General features: G+C 43.3%; 10 protein-coding genes across 10 annotated transcripts; 7 read left to right on the plus strand and 3 right to left on the minus strand.

The window, feature by feature from the left end:
- Positions 1–168: 168 nt before the first annotated feature.
- Positions 169–1759, plus strand: V865_005055 (CDK-activating kinase assembly factor MAT1; the record flags this gene model as incomplete). Its single annotated transcript, XM_066228828.1, has 6 exons — positions 169–351; positions 420–508; positions 582–734; positions 893–966; positions 1043–1287; positions 1376–1759. The coding sequence occupies 6 exons, from the start codon at positions 169–171 to the stop codon at positions 1757–1759; spliced, it is 1128 nt and encodes a 375-aa protein (XP_066084925.1).
- Positions 1760–2215: 456 nt separating this feature from the next.
- Positions 2216–4244, plus strand: V865_005056 (uncharacterized protein; the record flags this gene model as incomplete). The annotated part of the gene is made up of 4 exons (XM_066228829.1): positions 2216–2474; positions 2565–2823; positions 2897–3350; positions 3420–4244. 4 exons carry the CDS (start codon positions 2216–2218, stop codon positions 4242–4244), a joined length of 1797 nt encoding a protein of 598 aa, XP_066084926.1.
- Positions 4245–5712: 1468 nt separating this feature from the next.
- Positions 5713–7688, plus strand: V865_005057 (uncharacterized protein; the record flags this gene model as incomplete). The annotated part of the gene is made up of 8 exons (XM_066228830.1): positions 5713–5996; positions 6069–6119; positions 6193–6243; positions 6323–6513; positions 6581–6803; positions 6884–7004; positions 7071–7345; positions 7418–7688. The coding sequence occupies 8 exons, from the start codon at positions 5713–5715 to the stop codon at positions 7686–7688; spliced, it is 1467 nt and encodes a 488-aa protein (XP_066084927.1).
- Positions 7689–8607: 919 nt separating this feature from the next.
- On the minus strand, positions 8608–10182 carry V865_005058 (uncharacterized protein; the record flags this gene model as incomplete). Its single annotated transcript, XM_066228831.1, has 4 exons — positions 8608–8893; positions 8972–9747; positions 9986–10093; positions 10153–10182. 4 exons carry the CDS (start codon positions 10180–10182, stop codon positions 8608–8610), a joined length of 1200 nt encoding a protein of 399 aa, XP_066084928.1.
- Positions 10183–11540: 1358 nt separating this feature from the next.
- Positions 11541–13079, plus strand: V865_005059 (uncharacterized protein; the record flags this gene model as incomplete). Its single annotated transcript, XM_066228832.1, has 8 exons — positions 11541–11618; positions 11737–11828; positions 11921–12146; positions 12223–12324; positions 12408–12502; positions 12583–12761; positions 12851–12935; positions 12995–13079. The coding sequence occupies 8 exons, from the start codon at positions 11541–11543 to the stop codon at positions 13077–13079; spliced, it is 942 nt and encodes a 313-aa protein (XP_066084929.1).
- A 652-nt stretch (positions 13080–13731) lies between these two features.
- Positions 13732–14583, minus strand: V865_005060 (uncharacterized protein; the record flags this gene model as incomplete). The annotated part of the gene is made up of 4 exons (XM_066228833.1): positions 13732–13796; positions 13878–13900; positions 14113–14257; positions 14499–14583. 4 exons carry the CDS (start codon positions 14581–14583, stop codon positions 13732–13734), a joined length of 318 nt encoding a protein of 105 aa, XP_066084930.1.
- Positions 14584–15005: 422 nt separating this feature from the next.
- Positions 15006–16450, plus strand: V865_005061 (uncharacterized protein; the record flags this gene model as incomplete). The annotated part of the gene is made up of 7 exons (XM_066228834.1): positions 15006–15158; positions 15259–15381; positions 15456–15529; positions 15613–15635; positions 15729–15839; positions 15943–15972; positions 16071–16450. 7 exons carry the CDS (start codon positions 15006–15008, stop codon positions 16448–16450), a joined length of 894 nt encoding a protein of 297 aa, XP_066084931.1.
- A 2585-nt stretch (positions 16451–19035) lies between these two features.
- V865_005062 (uncharacterized protein) lies at positions 19036–21091 on the plus strand (the record flags this gene model as incomplete). The annotated part of the gene is made up of 7 exons (XM_066228835.1): positions 19036–19228; positions 19315–19399; positions 19475–19786; positions 19850–19961; positions 20017–20418; positions 20482–20903; positions 20977–21091. The coding sequence occupies 7 exons, from the start codon at positions 19036–19038 to the stop codon at positions 21089–21091; spliced, it is 1641 nt and encodes a 546-aa protein (XP_066084932.1).
- Positions 21092–21533: 442 nt separating this feature from the next.
- On the minus strand, positions 21534–25329 carry V865_005063 (uncharacterized protein; the record flags this gene model as incomplete). Its single annotated transcript, XM_066228836.1, has 2 exons — positions 21534–24529; positions 24597–25329. 2 exons carry the CDS (start codon positions 25327–25329, stop codon positions 21534–21536), a joined length of 3729 nt encoding a protein of 1242 aa, XP_066084933.1.
- Positions 25330–26523: 1194 nt separating this feature from the next.
- Positions 26524–27162, plus strand: V865_005064 (uncharacterized protein; the record flags this gene model as incomplete). The annotated part of the gene is made up of 5 exons (XM_066228837.1): positions 26524–26577; positions 26639–26725; positions 26794–26823; positions 26884–26988; positions 27049–27162. The coding sequence occupies 5 exons, from the start codon at positions 26524–26526 to the stop codon at positions 27160–27162; spliced, it is 390 nt and encodes a 129-aa protein (XP_066084934.1).
- Between the last annotated feature and the right edge of the window lie 378 nt (positions 27163–27540).

Here is a 27540-nt window from a genome sequence, read left to right on the forward strand (position 1 = left end):
ATGTGGCGACTGGACCTGTTTAGGAATATGTGGAGACCCCTCGATCACCTTCACCCTCACTCTCTATTCATCTTCGCTCTCACTTGTAGGCACTGTCCATCTTGCTGATCATATCTGCAAATTCACAGGCCCCGTGTTGAAAGGTTCTTCACACCCCAATCATCCACAATGTCATCTTCGTCCCGAGTCCCAATGCGGAAACCGCCCGCCTCCTCATCCTCATCCCGTGGCAAGCCCCAGCTACCTATCCGAAAGGGACAGAGAGTAGGAACCAATGCGAAGGGGACTGAAGATGGGTATTTGTACGTTGCTGGAGTGAAAGATCCAAGTAAGAGAGTAACAGAGTTTAGGGTGGGTTGTATCATACCATCTCAGATATCAGAACTGTCAGCTGATCAATCATGTGTTGTGGTTGGTAGACTGAACAAGATGTATGTCCTATATGTCATACAGATAGACAATTCAATCAGAATCTACGATTACTAGTCTCACCATGTTATCATAAGATGTAAGTGGCTTCCCCTCGTCTGCAGCATCGTATGAAGATTAATACTAATTGTTCATGATGTATTTGTACAAAGGTGCGAATCGTGTATAGATCGATTATTCACTTTGGGTCCTGAACCATGTCCTCAATGTGGGAGGATATTGAGAAAAGTCAATTTCGCACATCAGACATTCGAAGATCTGAAGGTTGAGAAAGAAGTAGCGGTGAGGAGGAGGATGGCTCAGGTGTGAGTAGATCTTCCATTCCGACTCTTCGTCTGCCAGCTATATTTAGAAAGGTTCCAAGGGAAACCAGTCATCCCATCCCACTTTTCGTTCCTGTGCTTAGTGATCATGACATACGATTATAGGGACATGAACTGATATTGTTTATGCTCGATGATAGATTCAATAAACGTAGAGAAGACTTTGGGAGTGATAAGGAGTATGATAACTACCTAGAAGAGGTGGAAGATCTAAGTGAGTATTAGTTCCACCATTCCGCGAACCAAACATTACTATTATCGTTTTCGTACTGATTTGTGTTTGTGTACAGCATTCAACCTTCTCAACGATATAGACGTGGAAAAGACCGAAAAGCGAATAAGCGAATTTGAAAAGTCGAATGCATCTCTGATAGCTACAAATCAGGAGAAAGCAGCTCTCGAGGCGATGTCTCAGGCTGAGCGGGAAGAAGTGGAGAGGAGAGCGAGGGAAGAGAGGATGAGGATGGTCGAAGAGGCTGAGAGGGTGGAGAGGGAGGAGGAAGAGAGGGTTAAAAAGGACGTCACCGAGGCTTTGGTAAGTGCAGCTCTATCTATGTTATGTCTTGAATCGTATCAAAATGAGGAAAGATGAAATGTTTTGCTAATAATATTTGAGGTAATAGGCAAAAGGAGATTCTAGACTAGCAAGAGAACTGGAGATCCAATCCCGTACAGCCAAACAACTCCGTCAAGAAGCTTTATTCAAATTCATCCCTCCATCTTTACTCTTACAACAATCGACCCAAGATGAAATCCAACATTTATCACCTCTTTCACCAAATTACAATGGACCTTTCGTTCCTATACCGTACTCTGATCCCGATACAGCTCAGTATAATCAGTGGTACGAATTGAAGGTCGATGGGGAGTATGCGGATGGTAGATCGGGTGTTATATTTGCCAAGACCGATGAGCGAGTCAGAGGTGGTGGGTGGGATTTGGGTTTGTTCTGGGAGATGGAAATCAGAGCGGCGGTAGAGGCATTAGGGGTTGAACCGTTAGTATGAGCATTGTAGCATTATGATGACCTTGAGGTGCCAATGGTATGTCAATGGGTTAATGGATCGTTTGACGAAGTAGAAGGCAATTAGAGGAGAACTGGACCGATTGGATGGGATTTCTGATACAAGCTGTGATTAATTATGTTGTATTGCCGGTGTTATATCATCATACTTGTCACTGTTTACTGCATCCTCCCTATGCATTGTGCTGTCCGCGTTAGTGAGATTTGCCACCCAACTACGCGTCTTTTGTGTTTCTGTTTGCGCTATACCTGTTCCTGATCGAGAGAGCAGGTTTTTGTTGAATTGAGATTGAAAGGAACGTCATTACCATCACACTCTGTTGTATCTCTACTTGAATTCCACATATCACACATATTGATCTGTACAATAATAGCAGAGTATCACGAGCTACCACACATGATCATCCAGAAATAGGACTCATTCTCGATCAATTTCATCATGTCTTCCCCATCTTCGCAAGGGGGTCCGGGACCCTCAACAACCTCTCAAAAGCAAAAACGCATTCAAGCCACTCGATCTCACTCTTCTCCCTCTTTGACACATTGGATAGGAACGCCCGAAGGAGGTATGAAAAGAAGTTGGATACCTTCTACTTCCCCTGGGGTGGCTATAACCTGCGTGGAAGATAAGAAAGGGGTAGGCAAGGTCGATAAAGGAAAGGGTAGGGATGCAGGTGTAGAAGAAGGATTGAGTCAACGTGAGTCACCATAGCATCAAAGTCTAACAACTACCGTCGTGTACAGCTGATGATTGACTCTAACGTACTGATCGAATGTATCGTATGTAGTCTACGTGACTCACGAGAGACAGGAAATCTCATCTACTTCCTGTACATCAAATGCAAGAAGACGATCACCTATAAAGAAAATTATCGTCATTCAATCCAATGATCCACAGCTAGAACCAGAATTAGAGCCGATACCTAACGAAGATGGGAATGCTTCAACTGATGAAGTACCCAAAGCTCAGACGCAGAGGAACAGCTGGGGCAGCAGTTTGGTGGGGAGTGTAGTGACAGCTGGTGTCTTTGGTGCTGCTTTGGGATTGTAAGTTTATTATCCTACTTTCTCTTTTGGTCTATTTGAGCAGCTGATCTTATGGGTTTTATTGGGATCGCAGGACTGCTTATAGGTTATTGGCAAATCAGCCGCAGCCGAAAGTGGGCAATGATGAAGATAATAGAGAGGCACAATTAGACCAGAACTCGGTTCAGAATTGTGTTGAGATTGAGATTGAGACTAGCTCAAGTGAAGAAGTGCAAGTGCCAAGCAACGAAGAGGAGTCGTTGCAGAATAGATCAACCTTAGCAAACGCAATACTACACAGAGAAGATACTGAGGACGAGGAAGAAATCGATCAGACAACTCAAGACCAGACACAACAGCAACATCAATATTCGAGTGATACGGATGCTCCAGAACATGTCGGTCCCAGTTCATTACTCTCCAAGCATGACGATCAGGATCAGATCGCCCAAGATCCTATATCAGACTTACCGCCTCCACCAGCGTACGAAGAGACCGTACAGAGAGATGCCAAGGTAAAGGAATGGGAGGATGTTGAGATAGATAATGTGAGATTTACTTGCCATATCGACTCTATATCTATCACATCGCACAAATACTGATGATTGCAATTGTAGCATCTCGTCACACCTTCCGCGAAAGTATCTGCTCTCCGACCAAAGGCCTCGTCCATGTTCTTATCTCCCTCATCTTCACCTTCACCCAAATCCCGCCGTAACAGACCCGCCAGGGTTCGTCGTTCGAGATCATCAAGAAATGGTTGGATCTGTAATCATCCTTTATCGGATTCGAGGTCTTTACCTAGTATAGAGATCTATCATCCTACGCTAGATGATGAGGATATTGAGTCTACTTTCAGTGGTAGTCCAGATGTCAAAGTGAAGACGAGTGTCAAGTCGCCTAGTACGGACGTATCACCAGATAATGAAGGGGACTTCAAGCTGTTACGAGACAGAAGCGATGATGTGAATGGTCAGAAAGAAGAATGTGAAGCGGATGATGAACAGTCGAACGCAATGATCTCGAGATTAGATTCGATGTCACTTCAACTTACAGCCTTGATAGAAGAAGGTAAGAAAGCTTTGGAGAGTACACCTGGATTGGGTACGACTCCAATATGGGAAGAAGAGGGGGATCTGTTCACTCCTAGTCCAAAAGACCGGAAGAATGTTGGAGATGATGAACTGCGAGAATCGAGTAGAGAAAGGAATGTCAGTCATAGGAAGATGAGAAGAGAGAGTAAGATCCCTATGAGAATTGGATCAGATATGCACCTCAGACAGTCTTCGTCGTCGACTATGCTCGATTCAGATGAAAGGAATACGAGTAGGAAAATTGGCTCGTCAAGTGAAGTTGAGAGGTTACAACGAGAGGTTTCCAAGTCCAAGATTCCAATTATGAGTAAAAGTAGGAGTATGGTCAGTGGGCTGAATGGTGTTTAGAAGTTGGAGGTCTTTTGTGATGATGGTGTATTCATCATACTCATTCGACTGTACCGTCATTGTATTAATCGTAAGAGACAGTGTGATCACTCCTTAGCCTGTATATAAGTTGTTGCGAATATATTTTGTATGTCAAATATCATATCATACCATCCGTATTGCATATCTCACATATCAACCTTTTAGATCGTAGGACTAAGAAGCATAACGAATGACTGACCCATTGCAATATTGGGTGCGGATCGCTGCGATTGACTATTTATGAGTGTTAAGCTCCACTGTACAGCTATGTCGTAATTGAACAAGTCATATGATATATCATAGGTAACTATCTATTTTTAGTTGTAGAACGATCATCCTCTATAACACCCAGTGGCATAGCCTGGGCGCATGCAAATGGGTGATATTGGTGTATTATTACCATGCATGTTCGATGATTGTCTTTTACCAAGTCTTGGATGATTGACCCGCCACCTGTACGATTGTACTCGTACTCATACATTTTTGCCAAGCCAAGCCAAAGTACGCAGTAGTGTATGTCTTAGTTCGAAATACTACTGAGACCTCATAATCGCTGCTGTTTTGAAAGAGTAGAGACGTATCGTTACATACGTTGCTTGGCTATCAACGTTCTTCGTTATCGATCATATGATAGGATCGATGGTCATCAATCCATACTCAAGTGTTGTTCGCCTCTCATTTTCATCTTCATAATCTGCGTCTTCCTTCCTTCCGATCTACGGCAGTTAATAGAAGTAGTGACGCATACAAAGTCAAGAATAGAGTAAAGGACTGTGGAAATTACGGTAATCATAACGATAAAATTCAGCAGCTGAAAGCGTCACCGTGCGCCCCGCGGTCAGTCGGACAGAAAATAAGATTGGAAACGGCAAAGAGGCAAACGGTTAACGACGTGGACCGCAGTTGAGAGGGAGGTTACCCTGAAAATACGCATCATCATTTTCATTCTTGCCAAGTGAGTGTGTAGGTGTGTATACAAACTGCGTACCTGTGCAAAACCTTCTTGCTTGCTGCTGCTGATTCCTAAAACTTGGCATTTTCAATCCTTTCCAATTCAAATATCCTATACGATCTTATAAATCTTCCTGTGCATATCTTTGTCTTGTAGCAATAGTACATATACATATACAGCTACATACATATTTATATAAACCTTCTTGCTTGTACCTGTTTCAACCTCACCCATTTTCGAAAATCATTTTGCCACCTATCGATTTTTAAGATCAAGAATCAAGGAATAAGATCCGATCAAAGGGAAGATTATATTGGAAAGGACCTCTCCTCTAGTCTAGTGTACATCGATCAATCAGACCATCTCTCTCTTGGCACTAGAACATCGAAATACAAACAAAAATATCACTCATCAGATCAACCATCAACACATCATCTGTCAATTTGATCATCAATCGTAACATCCACCCTACCCTCATTCCTACTCCGATCAAAAATGTTACCTACTCTCCCCCTTACCACCCTCCTCCTCTTCGCCTCCATAAGCTCATCAGCTTCAGCCAACCCTACCACCATCCCCTTAACGCTTCATCACTCTCGTCAGTATTCGGACGATCTGGAAGTACGTCAAGAATGGTTGAGAGGCCAGGCAAGCGGCTTGAGAAAGAAGTACGAGCAGCATTTGGGCGAGAGATCGAAAGATCTGTTAAAGAGGGATCGGATAAATGAAGAGTTGAGTAAAAGGTCGCCGTTAGGTAGAAGAGCCAGTGGTAGTGTACAGTAAGTTTTTCTCAAAAAATCATATCGCTAACATTGATCTGAGGCTAAACGCATTTGTCTATGTGGTAATAGGTTGACAGATGTGGGGATAGACGCTTCGTACTCTGGTCAAGTCACTATTGGGTAAGTCATCTTGTTAACATTATGCTAGGACTGTTTGAGCTGATGAGATATTCTGTTTTACTCCGCTATGTAGAACCCCAGCGCAGGATTTCTTACTAATTATGGATACCGGATCTTCCGATCTGTAAGCTCACTCATTCGACCTTGATACAGTCCCTTCAAGAGCACAATCTGATTGCTGATCTTCTCTATATCTCCTTTAGTTGGGTAGCAGGATCGACCTGTGAATCATCTTCATGTACGGGCGTCTCGTCATTCAATGCTGAGGATTCAACATCGTATAATACGGATAATTCAGCTTTCAATATATCTTACGGATCAGGTGATGCAGATGGGTACTTAGCTACTGATACGGTCTCTCTCGCTGGATTTACCGTGACTGGACAGACGTTTGGTGAGTACCGCAATCACCAACGTAAATCTAGTAGGATTCTGAGCTTATTACTCACTTACCCTCGTAGCCGTCGTAACATCTACCACTGCACGACTGATCTCTGCGCCTTTATCCGGTTTGATGGGATTAGCCTGGAAATCTATCGCCTCCTCTGGAGCCACACCGTTCTGGCAGGCACTGGCAGCTTCTGGATCATGGTCTGATCCAGAGATGGGTTTCTATCTCGCTCGATATAGGGGTGATAACTCTGCTAGCTCAGTGGAGAGTCAAGGTGGGGAGTTGATTCTTGGGTAAGTGAATTTGAATATACCCTATTTGTTCAAATCTAAGTTTTATGCCCTTTACTTACGTGGTTGAGTCAACTCAACAGTGGAACAAATTCAAGTAAATATACCGGCTCGATCAACTACATTTCAATAGATGAAGACGATCTTGATTATTGGAGGATACCCGCTCAAGCTGCCACAGTACAAGGATCCCAAGTCAGCATCGTAAGTATCTTTTGAGGTCCCTGCATGGCTCCAGGCAAGCGCTGATTATACTTTTTGGGATAATAGGGCTCCTCCCCCCAGGCAGCTATCGATACCGGAACCACCCTAATTGGAGTACCATCTCAAGTGGCTCAAGCGATCTATGAGCAGATCCCTAACTCTGAAGCACTATCAGCTTCATCGGGATACGATGGATATTATCAGTATCCATGCGATACCACCGTCAACGTTACGATCCAATTCGGCGGATTGAGTTACGCGATTTCAAATGCCGATATGAACCTTGGATCATTCACGAGGGATAGTTCGATGTGTACTGGTGCATTTTTCGAGATGGATCTGTAAGTGACCTTCTTTCAATGTCCTTTCATTTTCATCAAGGCCTGGCCGGACTAACATTGACTTGGTTTTAGATCCTCTCAATCGCCAATTCAATGGATTGTCGGAGCCTCTTTCCTCAAGAATGTCTATTCGACATTTAGGTATAACCCCGCTGCGATTGGTTTTGCCCAACTGGCAGATGGCGTTTCATCTGTTAGCAATGGTACGAGTCAATCGACTACTGGTGGAGGAACGAGTGGATCAGGTGGTCAATCTTCTTCGAGTGGTGGAATACCCGTGGTGTCGATATCGACTGTTGGTATGGTGATGATGATTTGTGGGATGATGGTCAATCTCATATAGTAGATCAAGTGATATATATATCTGATCTACCGATCTTGAATCCACCTCAATCAATCTTATGGCTATATTTCATTTACATCAAGAAAGAATACAATGAACCGGGAAAACGAAAACATGTTGTAACAATACCAATATTTAAACTCAAAAATTTCATATCGATTTCAATACAACACAATACACGATCTATCAATTCTGCTTAATTAGTTGACTAGATATATAGAACACACGTTCATTTCTCACCTCTATATATATATTGTTTATCAACTGTAATCACATTGTGAAAGAAAATGCTGACCATAGCATTGATTCTTGGTTAAGAATCACGGAGGATAGGAAAAAGGGGAGAGATGGAGATTTTGATCTTTTTGTAGCTATTTCCTTAATTCCAATGCATAACATACATTCATTGCTCATGCCATTCTTATACATCAAAGCTGCATCTACACCTGAATTTCATCTCAACGCAGCGCTAACCAGGTCGTTCAAAGTACTGGTACATCATGATAGGTATACATGTCACTTCAACATAGAATATATTTGTGGGATTTATTTTGCTGTATTCGGCAGAAACGAAAGAACAAAGAAAGTAAAGTAAAGTAGTACAATGATGTGATTGACTCTTTCGCCTTTCCTTTCCCGATCTTTCTTTCCGAATCATAAATACCCATAGCTATCTATACATATCATCTCTTCCCCTTGTCCACATCCGTCGACCACATAATACCTTTAGGATTTTGAATAGAATAAGGTAGATAGGTAAAACTTGATACAGTAATACAACATATATTCTAAATATAACGATTCTGATTAATAGTTTTGGTTTGTTTTGATTTGAATTCACATGACACTCCCTTCCCCTTTATCTTCTTTTCAAGTTTCTCTAGGATGATGACCGATTTATTTGACCTTCAATCCTCGTTTAAGCCTTGCCATTCCCATTCGCTTTACTATCCCCATCCACCTTGGCATCCTCCTGAGACGAAGTCGAAGATGGTTTGACCTCTCCATTCCCATTCCCATTGGTGCTAGGCGCGGGAGTAGGAGTTTTACCTGATTTACCATTACTTGGCGTACCGGATCTTGAGTTTCTAGCTGAATCGTTAACTCGACCCAGCTGAGCTAGTTGTGCGTATCCTGCTGCGTATTCGGTCTTCCATTCGGGTCGAATAACCTCGTCTAACTTGGTAGCTACCATCTTACAGATCCTAACCAGCCAACCATCCCACAAACAATCAGTCAGTATCAATCACCAAACTTGTTTTAGTCACCAAGAAAAAACTTACAGTTTGGTGGTCGACTCGGACACCCCTCCCATCCCAGCTATATCCTTCGCCGAAGCATTCTTACTCAACAACACGCAAGTAAAGTACAATACCCCAGCTGCGATGGACACAGGTGATCTTCCATCGATGGTCGATTTGGCCGTAGCCTCAGCGGCGATATGTTTCGACGCATTGAAAACTGCATTTCCCAAATCCAAATAATTGGTGAATCTTCCTAATAGGGCTTCAGTCGATTCTTGAGCATTATTCGAACCATCTGAAAAACCATGTCCCGTTCCAGTCTTGGATCTTTGAAATGTATCACTAGCCTGAACGGCATTTTTAATCACACTGAATACCTGTCCTAATTCCTTTTTCGAGATTTTCAAAGCTTTACAAACCTCTTGAAAAGTTCGATGAGCACCTGCATCTCTACATGCGTAGATTATACAAGCAGCAATTAAAGCATTTTCATTTTTGCCTTTAATTGCTTTTTGCTCATCTGCAATTTTATAGACGTGTTGAGCTCTTTCTCTAACGCCTCTGGGTAATTGCATCGCATCGCATTTTTCACCAATACGGGAGAATACAGCTGATAGGATTGCAGTGTTGGTTTTACCGTTTATACCGTTGGATAAGTTGTTGGCTCTTTGTACGGCTCGGTTGAGATCACGAGCTATACCTGATCGACCATCTTTATGTGATATGACTGTATCGAGATGGTTGGAACCGAGTAAGGGGTTTCCGGCGTCTCCTACTCGAGAGGGATCATCGCCATTCTCATCACCAGCAAAAGTCTATATCCAACATGAATATACGTCCACACATCAATTGTAAGATCGACAGATACTTACACGCCCTAATGAATTCACGTTCGTATCAGTGTTTGTTCACCTATGTATATCATGATGCTACTACTCACATTCACTCCTTGTATCTACAATTCGATCACCCAAGATAGTCCCACAATCACCACATACCTAAATCCGTATCCATGAGTTATGCTACCAAGTCTACAATGACCAACTAACTTACCAGATCGCCCTTGGAATACTCCTCTATGATGTTAGGAGGATCAGTCCGACAGTTCGGACAGAGATGTCGGACATTCAGGTTGGGAGCGACAGATTGACCGAATTTGGGCTTGATGATAAAGAAGATCAATTAATATACATTGTGAGACTGCAACACTATATACTTACTCCCGGTGCTCTTGGTCCAGCGAGGGTCATGATGGCAGTACCAGTAAGATGCTAAGAGGAATAAGAAAGTTTTTTCCGCTCCAACGCTTCCAGAATCGTGTGAAACCAATTTCTGGCTTGATCGATTTCTTGACCTTTGGAGGAGATACAGTGTTCTGTCCGAGTGGAACGGTGAGATAGCCAATGAAGTAAGAGTTGAGGTTGGTTGCAGTCATTGTTAGCTAGATATTCCATGACGAATGCCAGCAACATAATGAATAGATAAGGATTTGCATAATATCACCCGTATCGTCCAATGTTTCCATCCACTGTCCTCTCCTCTTTCCTCACTCGCACTTCCCATCCTCCACCCATCCATCTCAACGAGAATGGAAAGAAAGAGAGGACAAAGAGAAGAAAGCTGGACTCGCCACCCAATAAAGGGATAACAACGAAAACCAACTTACTAAGCTGTCCCTCCTTGTTTTTCCCTGGTGAATGACCAAGTTTCTCGCTCTTTATCTATTATCCAATCCAATCTGATCTGATCTGATCCAGAAGAGATGCGTGAGGACGAGATGAAGAGGAGTTGGCCAAGCCAATGTTTTTCAGTTCAAATGAGATGGAGATGAAGAAGAGAGAAGAAGAGAAGCGAAGAGAAAGGATTTGAGTGTAAAGTAGGTTTATCTCATGTTTGTCAAGCGGCAAATCAGCCTTCCTCTAAAGTGGGGTGGCGATATAAGTAATGTCGAGGGAGGGTGCCACATTGCCCGAAAAGTGATCTCCCAGGGTACTTTGCCCCCATCTCTCGCACTTGACTGGTCATCTCACCTCACTCATCTCCCATAACATAAACAAATCTTATTTCACATACAAACCCAATCCATCCATCCATTCCCTTTCTTCCTCAACATACTCGTATGTCAAATCTTACTAACACATCGCTAACTGCTGCTGATCCATCTCTCCTCCTACAGACTACCCTACCCGAGGATTGACGAACGATCGGTTGAGCCGCGCCAAACTGTGGAAAGGGCGGGACCAAGCGAATAAACATTACGTCTCTCTTTCTTCGCGTCGAGAAGTGATTCAAATCGAGTGTACTTTCGATCTTACCTCACTACACATCCCACATACAAGCACATCGATTATATCATCACGACCGCATCGAATATTGCTTCGTGGTGATACGATTTTTATACTTGGTTGATACATAGACTTGGTATATAAACTCAAATAAAGGTAGGCGTCTCCCCCCTTATCTCATATCCCATATTCCGAACTCTTCCTCTTTCCCTGCTACCTCTACAGGGCTAGACGAATGCTCACAACATTCGTCTTGATAGTGCGCAACTCTTCATACCAACATACACGCTATAACTCCTCAACAAAAGATCTAAATCGACAAGATGTCCGGATCGATGAATCAATTCACGAACGACGAGTATGTCTTAGCCTATCATGGTCCATTACTATACGAGGCTCGTGTAAGTCATCTCAAATCCATCTTCACTACCTCATCCAACTTTTCACCGACTTTGAGCTCTCAATGTGCATTTTGACAGGAGTTATTCACTGATATGTCCTTTCTTGAATGATTGGCAGATTATCCTCGCTGAGAATTGGGATGAGAACAATACGTTGTTAGGTACAGTTGGACCTCATTATTTCATTCATTACAAGGGATGGAAACAAACGTGAGCTATCCCTACCTTCCCAAACTATACCTACCCACTGAAATGTCTAATTAACGATTATCAACCTTTTTTTGTCTTGCATAAACGCATAGATGGGACGAATGGGTACCTGAACAAAGGTTATTGAAGCTCAACGAAGCTGGATTCGCCAAACGACGAGCATTGTTAGATGCTCAAGCCAAGAAGAACCGACCTCCCTCTGCTGCTGGATCTTCCACCGCATCCCCCGCTCCAGCTACCACCACGACAGGTAAAGGGAAAGAGAAAGGTAAAAAAGGTGAATCGAAAAAGAGAAGTAGAGAATCAGGTGTTGATACCGTACGTTCATCCCCCCTTCTCATCCCAATCATCCGACGAGCTGACGAGATGTTTTGGTTTTGATTTTGATCTGTAGGAAGCGGCATATTTCAATCGACCAGAAGTGAAAATTGTCATTCCTGAGATACTCAAATTGCAATTGGTTGATGATTGGGAGAATGTGACGAAGAATAATCAGGTGAGTGAAACTTGGCTGCCCTCTCATGACTGAGATATATAGATTCAAAAGCTGACATGATGATTATGGGGACATCACGTCAGCTCGTGACGTTACCTCGTAAACCCAATGTACGAGAATTGTTGGAAGAGTATAGGCAATATGTGAATAACACTAAGAAAGCTCAGGAAAGATCGGCGTGAGTTTATCATCCTCCTTATACGACAATATGGTCAGATTACTCATTTAGCCTATATGATATCATGATTGTTCGTATAGTCGAGCCACATCTTTGCTTTCTGAGATTATCTCAGGTATAACATTATATTTCGATAAAGCTTTAGGAAACAACCTGTTATACCGATTCGAGAGAGCACAATATGTGGAGCAGAAAAGACAAAATCCAGATAAACCAATGTCAGAGATCTATGGTGCGGAGCATTTACTTAGGTTATTTGGTAAGTCCGACCAACCCGTTTTTTAACATATCGTACTCAAATCGCATGCAAGTAGGAAGACCTTGCTGATTCGCTTTGTATTGTTATAGTCAACTTCGGTCCTTTTATCGCTTATACCAATATCGATACTGAATCGCTCAATATCTTGAGAGAATACATAAATGATATCATGAAGTGAGTTCGCCAATCAGCTTCATTGCAGACTGATGCTGATGATGTTGGGGTAAATATAGGTGGATGATCAAAGAACAGAAGAGATTATTTGTTAAAGAGTACGAAGCGACTAGTACACATTATCAAAATATGTCTAGAACGTAGTCAGTGGGGGTCGACCGCCGGGAATATGGAGAAGAGTTGGATCTGAGGGGAGAAGAGAAGTAGTGATAGTGGAGTAGTGAATTTCGATTTTATATCAATAGTTGAATTGGAGAAAGAGAGAGAGAGAAAAGTACAAATTACATGGTCTTGGTCTGGGATCTGAGAGAAATTCGTTTGGAACAAAAAATAAATTGGGTTCTGCAGTCTGTTGCTGTTTTATATGTACTCATCGTATTTTGGAAGAATGGACTTCACTTCAAATGTACCTTTTCATTCCAGGTCGTTTGTTGGATCGGCGGATGCTCCTGCCTCTGAGTGCGTCGTCTGGCGGATACAATATGAAGGCGATGATTAGACTGGGCAGCTTTTGACTACATGATGCCTTCTCTCATCCTCTCATTACCCGTCATCCCATCATGACCGCATGATAGTCAGTCACGGTGACAATAATGATGATGATGATTGGTATAACATGGTGTAAAAGTATTATATACAAGTTGTATCCTTAAAGATTCCCCTTGGCCCTTCTCCCTCGGTCCTTCTCATACTCCCCTTGCTTCTGCTTGCGAGCCTTCTCGATGTACATGGCTTAATTTTGTTGTGCTCGTGATTGATAGGACGGATACTTTGTGGTGAACATCTCATGAATAGGTTATGAAGTCTTCCATAAGAGTATAGCAATTGGGCCGAGGTAGAAGTAAATGAAGTTTTTGGTTTCTACCATAAGGAGTCAATCAGCTATATCGAATACAACGCCTGATGATTGGGAATGAAGGAATGGGATGCTAGTGGACTTACCATGAGTTACGAAACTACCGAAACTGCCATACGATAATCATTTCATTAGCTTGTTCTTTCTCTCTTCTTCGACATCAGATACTCCTTCCTGAGCATACCGGCCAATAGTTTACTATCTGATCTCTTGCCAACCTTCCAACTGGCGATGATCACCATGATATAGCTCTTCCCATCCGCTGAATCCATTCCGTGATATCTAGACTAGATCAAAACCGATGTAGAACCTCGAACTCACTTCTTACCCACTACACAATGCCATGTAGTTCCATACAACCTATCAAATTCTTTTTTGATGAACATTGCCATATCCCTTTCTACATCATGTTTCTCTAATGAGAGGACGACGATATCGACTGCTTTCTGTTGCATTTCTTCGGACACTAAGTCGATGAAGGTGTATCATCATTCAGCATTCATCATTCGAAGTGATATCGTTATATATTCTTCCGTTCGTCAAAGGTGAAGAGAAAAGTCTGAGGAAGAACAAGAACTATCCCTCAATTTCTCTCTACCTCATCCGAATGCGCATTGAGCTGTCATCCTTCATACAACGATCCTCTCACAGATCACACTTATCGCCCCCCGTTCACCACTGTTGGACCATAAGAACCAATCACTCACTATCCACGCTCTTGATCACCGCATTGAGATTCTGCCCTCTTAACGAGGTGATCCCAGCGGAAGAAGAGGGTTTGGTTTCAGCCATTGTTCGAGTGTGGGTGTGCCCTTCCTTTTGGTGATCGTGTATGTGACTGGCGATGAACCTGTCTGAAGGACAGATAATCAGATGAGAAGTAGTTGCACGGTATAGAACAATGTATGATGCGGTGATGTGTTATATTTTACTACGCTTTGGTCAGCTGCAATATCATGTCACGAAAGAATTCCATCCTCTGAGCTCGGATCGCTTCTTTTGTTGTATGGTATGTTTGGGTGGCTCAGGGTCATACCTCATACGCGAGTGGGGCTCCACATGACCGGTCTAAGCCGTACTCTACCAGTATTCATGATTAGCAGAAAGGTATATAGGATGAATGACTTATGGCGTGACTGTTTAATCGATATCTATCTCTCTTGCATAGCTTGTAACCGTTATACACCTTCTTCATAGCCCACGATCCCGATACCATGTCCTCCAACGTGATTCACAAGACTGACGAACCCTCTCTCACTTTCGGTCATCCCGACTCGAGCGTGACAGAGTTGAACATCGTGGGATTACACCTTAAGGTATATGGACTGAAGGAGCTCGAAGGGAGTGACAGGCCACTGGCTGTACTAGTGAGCTCCTTATTACTTCCAAACTCCCTTGCTCCTACTCCTTAATCATGCTCCTCATCGAAAAACGTAAGGAAACTAACTAATAATGCGTGTGATATAGGTCGCAGCTCATGGTAGAACGAATAGTCAGAAAAACATGATCACCTTTTCTCAGGGGATATTAGGACAAGTGTACTCAAAACCGAACGAAGAGAGAAAGAGGGATTTACTAATCGTCACCTTGGTATGTATCACTATATCTAACCTCACACCCATTATAGCAGACTGAGTGTTGATGTATTGATTTACGGCGTGTAGGATCAACGAAATCACGGGAATAGGATAACGGATAAGAAGGCGAATTTGGCTTATGATGAGAATCCAAGGCATTTGTGAGTTATCCGATCTTATCGTTCTCTCTACTTCAGGAGAGTGTTACTTTTCCTTTGCTGAGAAGATATATTCAATGATGTAGAATCGATATGGCAGCTAAAGTGTGTAAGTGTATCGCACTGATTGTACTTCATCCCGAGGCGAGCAGAACGATCTACTTGGATTGGAGAAGTGCTAAAGTTGATTCATTGCTTCCAGACGGCGGTGCACAAGATATCCAGCTTATCATCGATTTCCTCGCTGCCTACTTGTTTCCGATGGGCGAGAAGAAGGTTGAGGAATGGATAGTGACCGGTATCTCACTTGGAGGTGAATATTACATTTACAGTCGCATCTCCTCTCACTTGGCTCAAACCTTCTTTTAGCCATAAGAAGAAACTTGTACTGATCATACTCTTCTTCGATTCTTCAGGTCATGTCGCTTGGAGATTGCTAAGGGAAGGTAGGTCATCTCTACCAATCCAAGGGGAATCTACATCTGCTCATTTAGATCTCATTATCAAACCCTCATACTGAAATGAACCTCGTAACTCCTCGTAGAGCCCCGTATCCGTATCGGCATACCCATCATAGGTCTGCCATTCGAATCATTCCCAAAATATATGGGTCCAAGAGCCGAATCACTCAATATCCCTTTCGAGCCGCCTACCTATCCTCCATCGCTAGTTCCAGTCCTGGAAGGTGATGTTGATCACTCGAATTACAAAGGTAAGAAGATCCTGACTATCCATGGAGGACACGATAAGTTGGTACCGCTAGACAAAGGATTAAAGGATATAAAGAAGATCCTGGATGTTGTGAATGGTAGTGAAGGTGGGAAAGCGGAGATTTACGTTGATGAGAAGACGGGTCATGCTGTTTCGAAGGAGATGGTTTGGAAGACGGCGGAATGGGTTTGGGTATATGGTTTGAGAGGATGAATGATCACATGAAGTGATCATCCGTGAAGGGTGTGGATATTGAATGAATGAATGAATGAATGAATACATGAGGAGGAGGTACTCGGTACTTGGTGTTACTGTATAGAAGGGAGACGGAGAAGAAATGATGACCTGACCTGACGAACGGCGTACCTACTCGTTCCTCGTCACTTCTGTCCCTTATTACAGTAGACATGTATCGCAACTTCCGATAGGATGATGGGATCTCAATTACCAAAACGAATGCGGGAAGTGGCGAAAACTTGAACTGCACATTAAGAATTTGAACAACGGACTCCGTTACAAGAGCGATACAGGTAGTATAACATCAATGAATCAAAGAGTGGCGAAAGGGCTTCGACTCCTGTATCCATTCCGTTCCGCGGAAGAGCACATTCTGGGATTCGCATTCACATTTTCTTCTGGGAACAATTCACGCTGATGAGGAATCAGAATCAATCAATGATTCTTCCACTTCCTCGGGTGACTTCGTAGTATCTCTCCCAAATGCGAGATCGATTTCATTCAAACCTTTATTCATCCCCAGACGGACGGACGGACAAACAGACGGAGTGGTCCTGAACCTGGACCTGATACACGGACTTGCTAATCTTGTCAAGTCCAGGAAAAGGAAAGTTGGAGCGAGGCGAAACAAAACATCCTAAACTTAAGTTATAAGCGAAAAAAAAAAAGAAAAAAAAAAGGTCGGTTAAGGTCATCACCACATGTCCGCTGAGATGGGTTTGGCAGTATCTAATGTTGTCATAGGTACTAATACTGCGTACTAATACTGCGAATAACCTCAAGAAGAACGTTGAATATGTGAATCACCGATTCAAAGCCTCCTTTTAGCATGCTTAAAATCAATTTTTGAGTTATGCCACTTTTCTCTGTTGAGATCTCTTCCTTGGTCATTGCCGTGGATATCACTGTAAGTCCCTGAGTCACATACTGTACACTGCTGATCAAGGAACGTGGATCGTTTCATCTTGTTGGAAAGTAACTGTTCTCGAACATTTCGAGCGAGGCTTTTCTTCTTCTGTTGGTAGTTTCCAATTGCGCTTCTCTTCTCTATTTCACAAACATAGCTAAACCATGTTTCTCCCATCAGAGTTATTCACCCGAGATGGAAAGAAAGTTCGACCTTGCCGCCTCGGCTCGCCACGATTCGAGATCGTATAAACACAGCACATTTTTGCTGGACAACGAAAGGATGGATGGGACCCTCGTTCTAGAACCTCAAACACAGACAGATCCCCGCCAAGTGATCATACAGTAAAACATCAAACAAAACACCACTGGCATTTAAGCTTTCCGACATTATTTTAGCCACACTATATTTCGTTATCTTCCTCCCACTCTCGGAACGAACCAAAATCGACGGAGTTGAAGATGTATGTTTGTGAATCTCCCAAAGATGCTTACCAGGTTCAATAGTCTGCTGAGATAAAGTTGAACACCTCTAACCAATCTCGACAATATCGCTTGTATTTATCGATCAGGGGACACGAGGCGAAAGCGAGTCAGGGGTACGATACTTTACAGCGCGCACACACATACAGTAAACATGAAACGCCGCACGGATACTCTTATTCTTATTCTTCAAAACGCACAAACCTTGTCATCTAATTAGTCATCAGTATAAGCTTCAAGACAAGGCATGTTCAAGAGTCTATCTGGGATTGACTTTTTATTGTGATGTGCAGGAGTAGAAGAGTAAAGGAACGAGTAGAGTGGGAATTGTGCGTGCGTTTGAGAGAGCTTTAGCCGGGAGCTTAACGGGATAACATTGACGGGATACTAACGCCAAGTGGTAACAAGAGATCCTTTGATGTGTGTACGATGTGTGTGTGTCGGTGTGTGGTCGTTAGGGTATAAATACCTGCGCTTGGACCCACTGACGACTCCTTTCCTTTCTCCTCATCAAAGTCATAATCGATCAAACAACGTACAAACAATAGATCAGACAACGTACTCTCTTACCTACCTGTGCTGCTACTGTTACATATATACTCAACGACCCCCCCTTTCCTTTCTATTCTTCTTTTGTCACCCAAACAAACTCATCCTATAATTAATTCTCATTCCCATTTCCACTCCGATTTCTATTACAAAAGAAAACGGATATCACCACCACCGCCATCGTCTACTCTACCAGACTACACACCGACCTTTGACTTTCCTTACATCAACCCGTTCTTCTTCTTTCTTTGATACAACTATCGATTAGTTCTATTAAACCGACACTCACAGAAAAGAAAAGATCGAAAAAGTCAAATAACAACTTCGACGCCAGCTCACGGCTTATAACATACATTCCTTTATCAACGTCAACAACCAAAACATCCAAGAACCCGAACCCGAACCCAAACCCATTACCCACCATCAATCACCCTAGGTTGCTCCGCACGAAGATCAATCTAAAGTGAACCTAACCCTCGATTTTAGTGATTCATTGAACTGCACCTACCACCGTCTCTCGACCCCACCCTCGTTCCTCTCTGACCCACACACAAGCCCTCACAATCCCTCGCTGGTCGAACCACCCTACACCACGTATATAATAGTCAAGTAAATTCAACAACATGATGTTATCTTCTTACATCAACACCCTTTTCGCCACCTCCGCCATCATGAGTAGTCTTGCCCTCGGTGCTGCCGACCACTGGATCGTTACTCAGCTTCAGACGCTCACGATCAGTAGGATGGACCCCATAGTCAATCCTAACGACGTGTCGGGTCACGTACATCGTGTGGTCGGCGCATCAAATTTCAACTGTGAGTGGATTTTCCGCTTTCCAAATATCGCATCTTAAAGTCGTTGAAGTGTTGTTACATTATCCTGACGATATATCAACTTTTAGGGCATTTGAACGATCCTCAGACTCAGCTCAACGCCGCTTGTAGCTCAACTATCATCGGTGATGACAAGTCGAATTATTGGGCACCGTGGGTTTTCATTCTACCCTTTGGATCACGCTTCCTTTCTACAAAATGACTGACCAATTGCTGTATCCCACTTAGTCAACTGTACTACCGACATCCCAATAACACTTTCACCCCTGTGCTTGGTGGTGTCAGAGTATACTACTTCAACAAGAACAAGGATGTTCAGCCTTTCCCACCTGGTCTCAACATGATCTCAGGATTAGCCATGAAAAGGGATTTGACCGCCACGCAAAGTTTAGGTATCAAGATCTCATGTGATCACGGTCTTCAAACTCAATGGTTACCCAACGGTACTTCCCACCCTGGCGGTTGTGGCTCCATTTCGATGGGTATCTACTTCCCTTCTTGTGGTCTAGCGAATGGTGCTACTTCTTCTTCCGATCATTTGTAAGTACGAATCGATTTTGATTTGTATGGTGTCGGTGGTAATACGACTATCATCACTCTTAGCTCTCATATGGCCTGGCCTCAATCTTACGATGGGCCTAATCTTGTCGACGATCCCAACGGTATCGTTTGTCCTTCTTCCCACCCCATCAAATACCCCACCATCTTTGCGGAAGTTAGTATCATACGCCCTATTCTTATTGGATTATCTTGCTGATGTAACCTAACAGTTCAACTATTATCTCGACGCCGATCATCCATGGAGAAACGACGAGTGTACTTTGGTACTTTCCAACGGTGATTGTACGGGAAACAACTTCCACGCCGATTTCGTCAACGGATGGGTCCCTCAGACACTCAAGGATGCCATCGCTCAATGTGGATATGGCAAAGGTCCAGGAGATAATCTCGATGCCTGTGCACCATTAAAGAAGACAAAATCGGAACCTAACTCTTGGGAGTGTCGATTAGATGGAAAGATTCCAGATGAGGAAGTTGGCTTGTGGCGACCTATCTCTCAATTGCCAGGTTGTAATCCACTTTGGAAGAATGGTGTCACTCAGAAACCCGGTTGTTCCAGTACCCCTAAGCCTGGATATGTCTTCCCCAACGCTTACTTTGAGAACCTCAAGGTGAGTATTAATCATTTCCTCATCGTGTAACCACAATGCTAATGTACCGGTTCCAATCGTCAGTTCCGAAACAAGATTCCCGTTGCTCTCGCCGAGTTGAAAGACAATGCAGACATCACTACTTTCATTCCCTCTGTAGGAGATACCGGTGCCGGTAGATTGGGATGGTGGGGATCAGAAGGATCAAACAAGAACCAATTGACTAAAGGAAACTGGCAAGCGATCATCGACTCTCTGGCTCCTGGAACCAATCCTCCCGCAATAGGAAATATGATCACTTTGACCACTAGTCAGACTGAAGATGAAGAGAACACGGTGGAAACTCAAGATCATGAAGCTTCGGCGGACACGGACGATGGAACTCAATCCGAGGCTAATACTCCTCCTGTCCTCGCTGCTGATCCTCCCGCTTCCGAGTCTACCACCCCAGCTACCACTGCTGTTGAGGCTGAGGGTGCGGAAAGTACAAGTGCCAAGTACTGCAAGTGAGTGTAACTCGGGGTTTCTCTATCTGCCAGAAATGTGAACTTGAGCTGACGAGATATCTCCTGGTCATAGGCGAAAGAAGAGAGGTCTCCTCCCTAGAGCTGGCGACGCATTGTCCTCACATCTCAGTAGGAGATCACGAAGAAGGTCTATTCACGGTCAACAGATCTCTGTCTACGTTCTTTAGAGACTTCTAATGTGAATAATTTAAAAGTTTATTTTGATATGGTAGTTGATCTACATCAGTCAAAGTTATATAAAATATACCCAGTCTCACATCATCTATCTGCCATCTTCCCAAGTCGGTTGATACGGTGATACATATTCCCCTCTCTATTTTCTTCTCATTTCGTTGTTTATGATTAGTTGAAAATCGTTTTCTTTCTTTTCCCTTTGGACTCTTAACGAGTATACAACGTACGTTGGGTTTTCGCTTGATCATCTTACTTTACAAGAACTACAAGGTTGGTGGAATTGATGAAAGATGTATATGTAATACGAGTATAACGCTTCTTATTGTAAAGTTGCAAGTCTGACTTGGTCAACGAGTACGGATGTTCTAACATGATAAGAAATGATGCATGCACTATTTTGCACTAATTCATATGTTTAGTCGTAATACTCAACTATTATATCATTCCTTCAATCCTCTTTAATCCCCTCTCACCAAGCAACTTCCCAACGATGTCACTCCTCTTCTCCTTTTCCCCTTGACTCACACCACCACTCACATCCAAATTCAGATCATTGAAATTCCACTTCAACACACTTCTAACCAGATCATCCGACCCTTTACTCAGAATCATCACCATCAACCCTACTCTCATCTCTTTCATCCCTTCACCATCTCCGTCATCCATTGACCAAAACAACCCCGATAAATGATTTATGGCTATACTCCATATAAACTCATTCTTCTCCCTGTTGATCAAACCCGAAACAACCGCTCTAGCGTAAGAAGTTAATATCTCTTGATCCTTCTCTAAAGGTTCATAATAATTCTTCATCGTACCTATGTTCGGTACTTGATTGAGATTTGTTCGGATATTTTTGAGTAAGGAATGATGATCTACCCAGATCAATTTCCTATAATCCCTCGAATAATCCATTGATAACACAGGAAGTAATAATTGAGTGAATAATGGATCGGAGAATGATATTGATTCGTAGAGTTGTAGGAAATCTTGATAAAATTGATAGAATGGTACACCTGTTCCCAAGAATGGTATTGAGATGATTTCCAATTCACCTTGTCCTTGTCCATCTTTCTCTTGATCTTCTTCTCCATTCTTAGTCATAGTGGTAGTCGTCAACAAACCCATTAAATCCCTCATCAAGCCTGATACAACATTATCTCTAAACACTTCTACTTCATCAACGACATTCGAGGAAGTCTGTCCATGTTCCAGCATATGGACTTTCATCAGACCTAAGATCGATCTCGCTCTATCCTTCGATCCTAAACCTTCCGCTCCATTAGTATTGACGTATAACAATTTCGCCAATACCAAAGTCGCTCGGGTGATTTGAACTTCCGTGGCATTCCAATCAGGTGGGATCTGCTGTAAGGCCTCGCTTGTACCGGATCTCAACAACTCATCAAGAGGGGAGAAGAACCAATCTCCCCTCAATGGTAAACCGGGTAAAGCAGGTTTTTCTTTACTCTCCACCCGGGCCGGTGGTCTGAGAGTAGTGGTAGCCTTGAGGTATAGATGGGTAGGCTGATGGGGCCCAATGACAGATTCAGAGGAGGGTAAGATCGAATATTGAAGTAAAGGTCGAAGGATCTGTATTCCATCTGGATGTCCTATCTCTTTGATCTCTGGAAGAAGACTGGATAAATCCGATTTGAGAAATATGTCGAGTAAATCTAAAGCCAGTGGTTCATCACCTATCTGGAATTGACGGAATAAGTTGAATGCTTGGGATAGCCATTCTGATGTGATGAGTGTGGGGACGGTGAGTGAGAGAAGTTCATATTGGAGGTAAGTGAGATATCTGGATAAATGACGGGACGACGTAGGGATCTTCGCTTGCAGTCTGTCGATGGTGTCGATTGAGAATAGTCCTCGAGATGACAAAAGTAGTCGATGGACTTGCACAGCAGCTGCAAGTAATCTTTCATCCGATCTTCCACAGTTATCCTTCTGCGCTATTTCCAAGACAAGACTTTCCAGCGGTGTCTCCTTGAGACCTTGAAACAAAGATCCCTTCTCCTCTTCTCCGCCTCTCACACCATTGATCTTGACTCCCTTGACCCACGCGCCGAGCATTTCCAAGCTAGACGCAAGTACATCGTAGTCTTTCGAAAACTGCAGAATCGATAACGCTTCATCCTGATAGTTCATAGCAGATACCTGTGCCCAAGTGAGATCATGTTCCGGTGTAGTTCGATGAGGATCAATAGCACATGTTATCCAAATTTCCAATAACTTGAAATACCCCTCTGACAATTTTGTCTCTTCCTCCGTCGAGTCTTGTTTGTTAACAGTATTTTTGACCCATTTACCTAGATATATCCATAATTCCGAGGAAGACGTCAAGGTATTAGAAGCTAATCCATACTTCCCAAGAGAAGTAAAGATTTTCAGTACCTCTAAAGCTAGTTGAAGTGAATAAGAGGTATATTCCGAATTTGACTGTTCATCATCCCACGTAGCGGTTACTACGAATTTCAAGATTCCCTCGAATATTCCTTGGTTCACTAGATCCTCTGCACATTCTCTTGAAGATACGATCATGTCTCTCAACAACCTGAGGGCCTCTATGGAAGGGTATGATCGATTGAGAGAAGAAGTGGTGGTGGTCATAGGTGGCCAAGGTTTAGCTACCACCTGTACCTTGATAATTGACGATATGATCGGACAAATGACCTCGCACAGATCCTTCGAGATGTAAGTGGTTCTTCTGAGTATTCGAACAAGTTGCCAGATCGTTATTATCGATAAACCATCTTCGATCGATAATAACTCTTTCAATCTAGGTAAAACATCTTCGAAAGGTATCGACAAGACTTTATCATCTGGTGTAAAACGTGCAGGTCCATCTAGATCTTGGTTGTCATCTAACCAAGTCCAACTTGATCCATTTACCGCTTCGTATAGCAATTCCACGCCCGATTCAATCACGCCGATACCCCTAGATAGTCCAGCAAGTATCTCCACCCCATGATCAATAGCTTTCTTTATACTTTCATTCTCCTCAATCTCTTTCATAACTCCATCATCGTATTTTCCCTCTTTACATTTTCGTAATACCTTGGTCAGCAGACCCATCATAGTGATTTTCTGACTCGGTACAGTCGATCTACAGAGATATAGGATTTCATGGATCGTATATCCTGCTAAATCAGGTGACGACCCATGATGATGTAGTCCGAGATGAGATGGAAGTTCACTTTGTTCAGCTGCTGAGAGAATGTTTCCAGATAGGTCAAATCGCTGTGAATCCGCTGAGGAGCTGGTGGAAGGGGGAAGAGGTTGGAGCCAAGCGAGTTTGGATGATTCAGAGGGGACAGAGGGGAAATATGCTTTAAGTTCTGATAGGGAGGGATCGTCGGGGTGGGTGCGAGGTTGTGGTCTGTGTTTGGCGGGTATGGAAGGGGCTGTGGTTGACGATGTAGAAGCTAGTTGACGAAACAGAATCCAATTAGAAACTACCGTGATGACTGATAAGACTGTTTGGGTACTTACTACGATCACTGGATCTAGTGGTCGGTGCAGTATCTGCAGGACGTCCATCCCCCTCTCTCTCCTTGCCTTTTCTTGACGCTATCCTCGCTTCTGCCCTCTTCCTAAGTGCATCCATCAACTTCCCTCCAAATCTCTCTTGCAATTCTTCGACTTCCTGGTCTCGTTCTAGATCGTTCATACTCTCCAATTTCCTCCTGTTCTCCTCTGACACTTCGTCCAGTATCTTATGAGCGTCCGTCAAATCGAAAGGTCTTGACGACGATCCACTTTCGTTCGATGCCGGTATGGCTTCGACAACTTGAGAAGATCTACCTTCCCTAGCCTCTTTCCTCTTCCTCATAAGATCCACAATCCCACTACCGAATCTCTCCTTGAGCTCTTCGACCTCGTCCTCCCTTTCTGCAGATGACATCCCCTCGACTCTTCGGGTATTCTCGACTTCAACACTCCGTCTCACTTGTTCCATCTCTGACAAATTCCCCTGGGACGAAACACCCTCATTGTGAGGAGTAGTCGAGATACCAATCGAGGGCACTACATCCACTGCTTTGCCTTCTCCTACAACCTTGGAGGTTTGGCCAGATTGCCGAGCCGCCTGTTGCTGTCTTGCTTTTGCGAAAGCCGAAGGGCGTTGAGATCTATGGACGGCAACGGGAAACCCAGCTCCTCCGGGCGTCGGTGCAGAGGGGGCAGAAGGCGGTTTGGAGGGCCGCTCGACTATGTCTTTAAGCATGTTGTAAGCTGTATGATGAATGTAACTGATGTAGCTATATCATGCTATGTCATGTATTCATGGACAGAGGAGATACCGAGATATATACTGTTCGAGCTGAAAGAGTTGATTTGTGCCTGAGCTGACAAAGGTCTTCCTCCACTTCCGAAATTTTCAATGCAGGATGATAAAGGATAAACACCCTTGCTTGTAGTAGCACAGCGGACAATGGACAGACGATACACGATGCATAGACAGATCAAAGGTAGATTGCGATACAACATAGTACAATATGGTATGTCGACAAGACTGATTAGTCCCACATTCAGTGGGGTAAAAAGTAAACGAACGAGGACATGCCCAGTCAAGACGAATTAATTCTTTCTTCGCTTTATTATGTATTGAATAACATAATAACCTCACCTTGAACATGGGTACAACAAAAGGTTGACCTTACTCAGATGAGGGACTGAAAGCGTATTGATCATAAGGATATAAGAAAGGTTTCGAGATGGTACGCCTAAGGATAAAGAGCGTTTAAAAGGTAAACAGGTTGCATGAACTATGACAAACTGTAAATCCCATCAGCAAATCACATTACTACACTTCTAGATAAGGATTGAGAAGGTGAAGAGACGATGATAAAGTCAGATAGTGCGAAGTGAACGCCTTCAAACTCTACGTCTTCCCACAACCATCAGAATAGATGGAAGAGGGTTGGAAGTAGAGTTGTCGTACTGACGTGCAAATGTCGTGCAAGTTTCGTCCTTGTGATGATTGTGATGAGGCATAGGGAAGCAAGAGTAGTCATGTACTCACTGATACATTTGCTATTGGCTTCTCCTTACTACGATGACATTGAGTCTCATGTGGTTGAAAGAGAAAGAAGCAAGATGGATGGATAATTCATGCGTGTCGCTCAATCACATTTTGGCCGGGAAACAACGGCGTTACAGACTACCTGTTGCGTAGGCACACGAAGTTCGCAGGTTTTTAGGCGTGCAAGTCTTCCCCCACTATCCCCCACTTTTGATCAGTGAGTCCCGGTCGAATTAACCGACTGAGTCCTCTGTATCTATGTTGCTGTTTAAAAAAGCTACCTATCATTCTTTTTCTCTGTCTTCTTCTTTTCTTTCCTCTATCTACAAACAGAATCCACTCTCAAGCCAGACTTTGCTCGTACTCATTAAACAAAAGCCACTAAAACACATCAAAATGCCTGCCGAATACACCCTCACCAAAGACGCTCCTGCTCCTCTTCCCGGAATCGTGAGTCTGCCTTACCGCTTCGGAGTATACTACAATCATGTTGCTGATGCAGACAGCTTAGTACTCTCAAGCTGTCCGAGCTGGAAACTATGTCTACACCTCTGGATCAGTAGGTATGACCAAGGAAGGTCAGATGGTCGAAGGTACCGTGAGTCGCTGTTTCTCGCTCATGGATTCTTTCTTGAAAGCTGATTGTCAAGCGTCATACTCTTTCAGGTCCAAGACAGGACCAGACAAGTTATCCAAGTGAGCTATCTCCTTGCATGACCCCTGGAATAGATAGCTGATATTCCGATTCCTCCGTAGAACCTCGATGCCGTCCTCAAGGGATCCGGTATGTCACTCAAAAACGTCGTCAAGGCCAATATCTACCTCTCAAACCTTTCGAGAGATTTCAACGCTGTCAACGAGGTAGGTCAAGGCACTTTTGTTGTGGTAAACAAAAGCTTATATATGCCTTTTTAAAAATAGGTCTGGAAGGAACTCATGCCCGAACCCAAACCTGCTAGAACCTGTGTAGGAGTTGCTGAACTTCCAGCTGGAGGTACCGATGTTGAAATTGAATTTGTCGCCTACGACGGTTAAACATCGTAGAGTAAAATGAACATAGATGTCAACCAGTATGCAAAATCATAGATGAAAGATGGATTATGACCGGGGTGAGGAACTTGTCATTCCGTGAGCATAAACTATCTATCATGAGTTTCTGATTCCGAGTAGCATGCATCAATGATTGATATCCGCACTAAAAATCTCTTGTACACCTGATATTTCCACAGTAACTTGCCTAGGACCGAGGGGATCACTGATGGATGATGCTCGAATTTACTTCTTTTTGATGATTGCTAACCAAACTCTGGCAATGACGTTGAAAAGAACAATACATTTCTTACATACCAGGCGATGATTATACTATATTTAAATTACTTCTGAGTCTACTTCTTCTCACTTCTTTTCATACTT

This window comes from Kwoniella europaea, chromosome 1, assembly GCF_036810445.1.
Source record: "Kwoniella europaea PYCC6329 chromosome 1, complete sequence".
In the NCBI taxonomy this organism is placed as follows: Eukaryota; Fungi; Basidiomycota; class Tremellomycetes; order Tremellales; family Cryptococcaceae; genus Kwoniella; species Kwoniella europaea.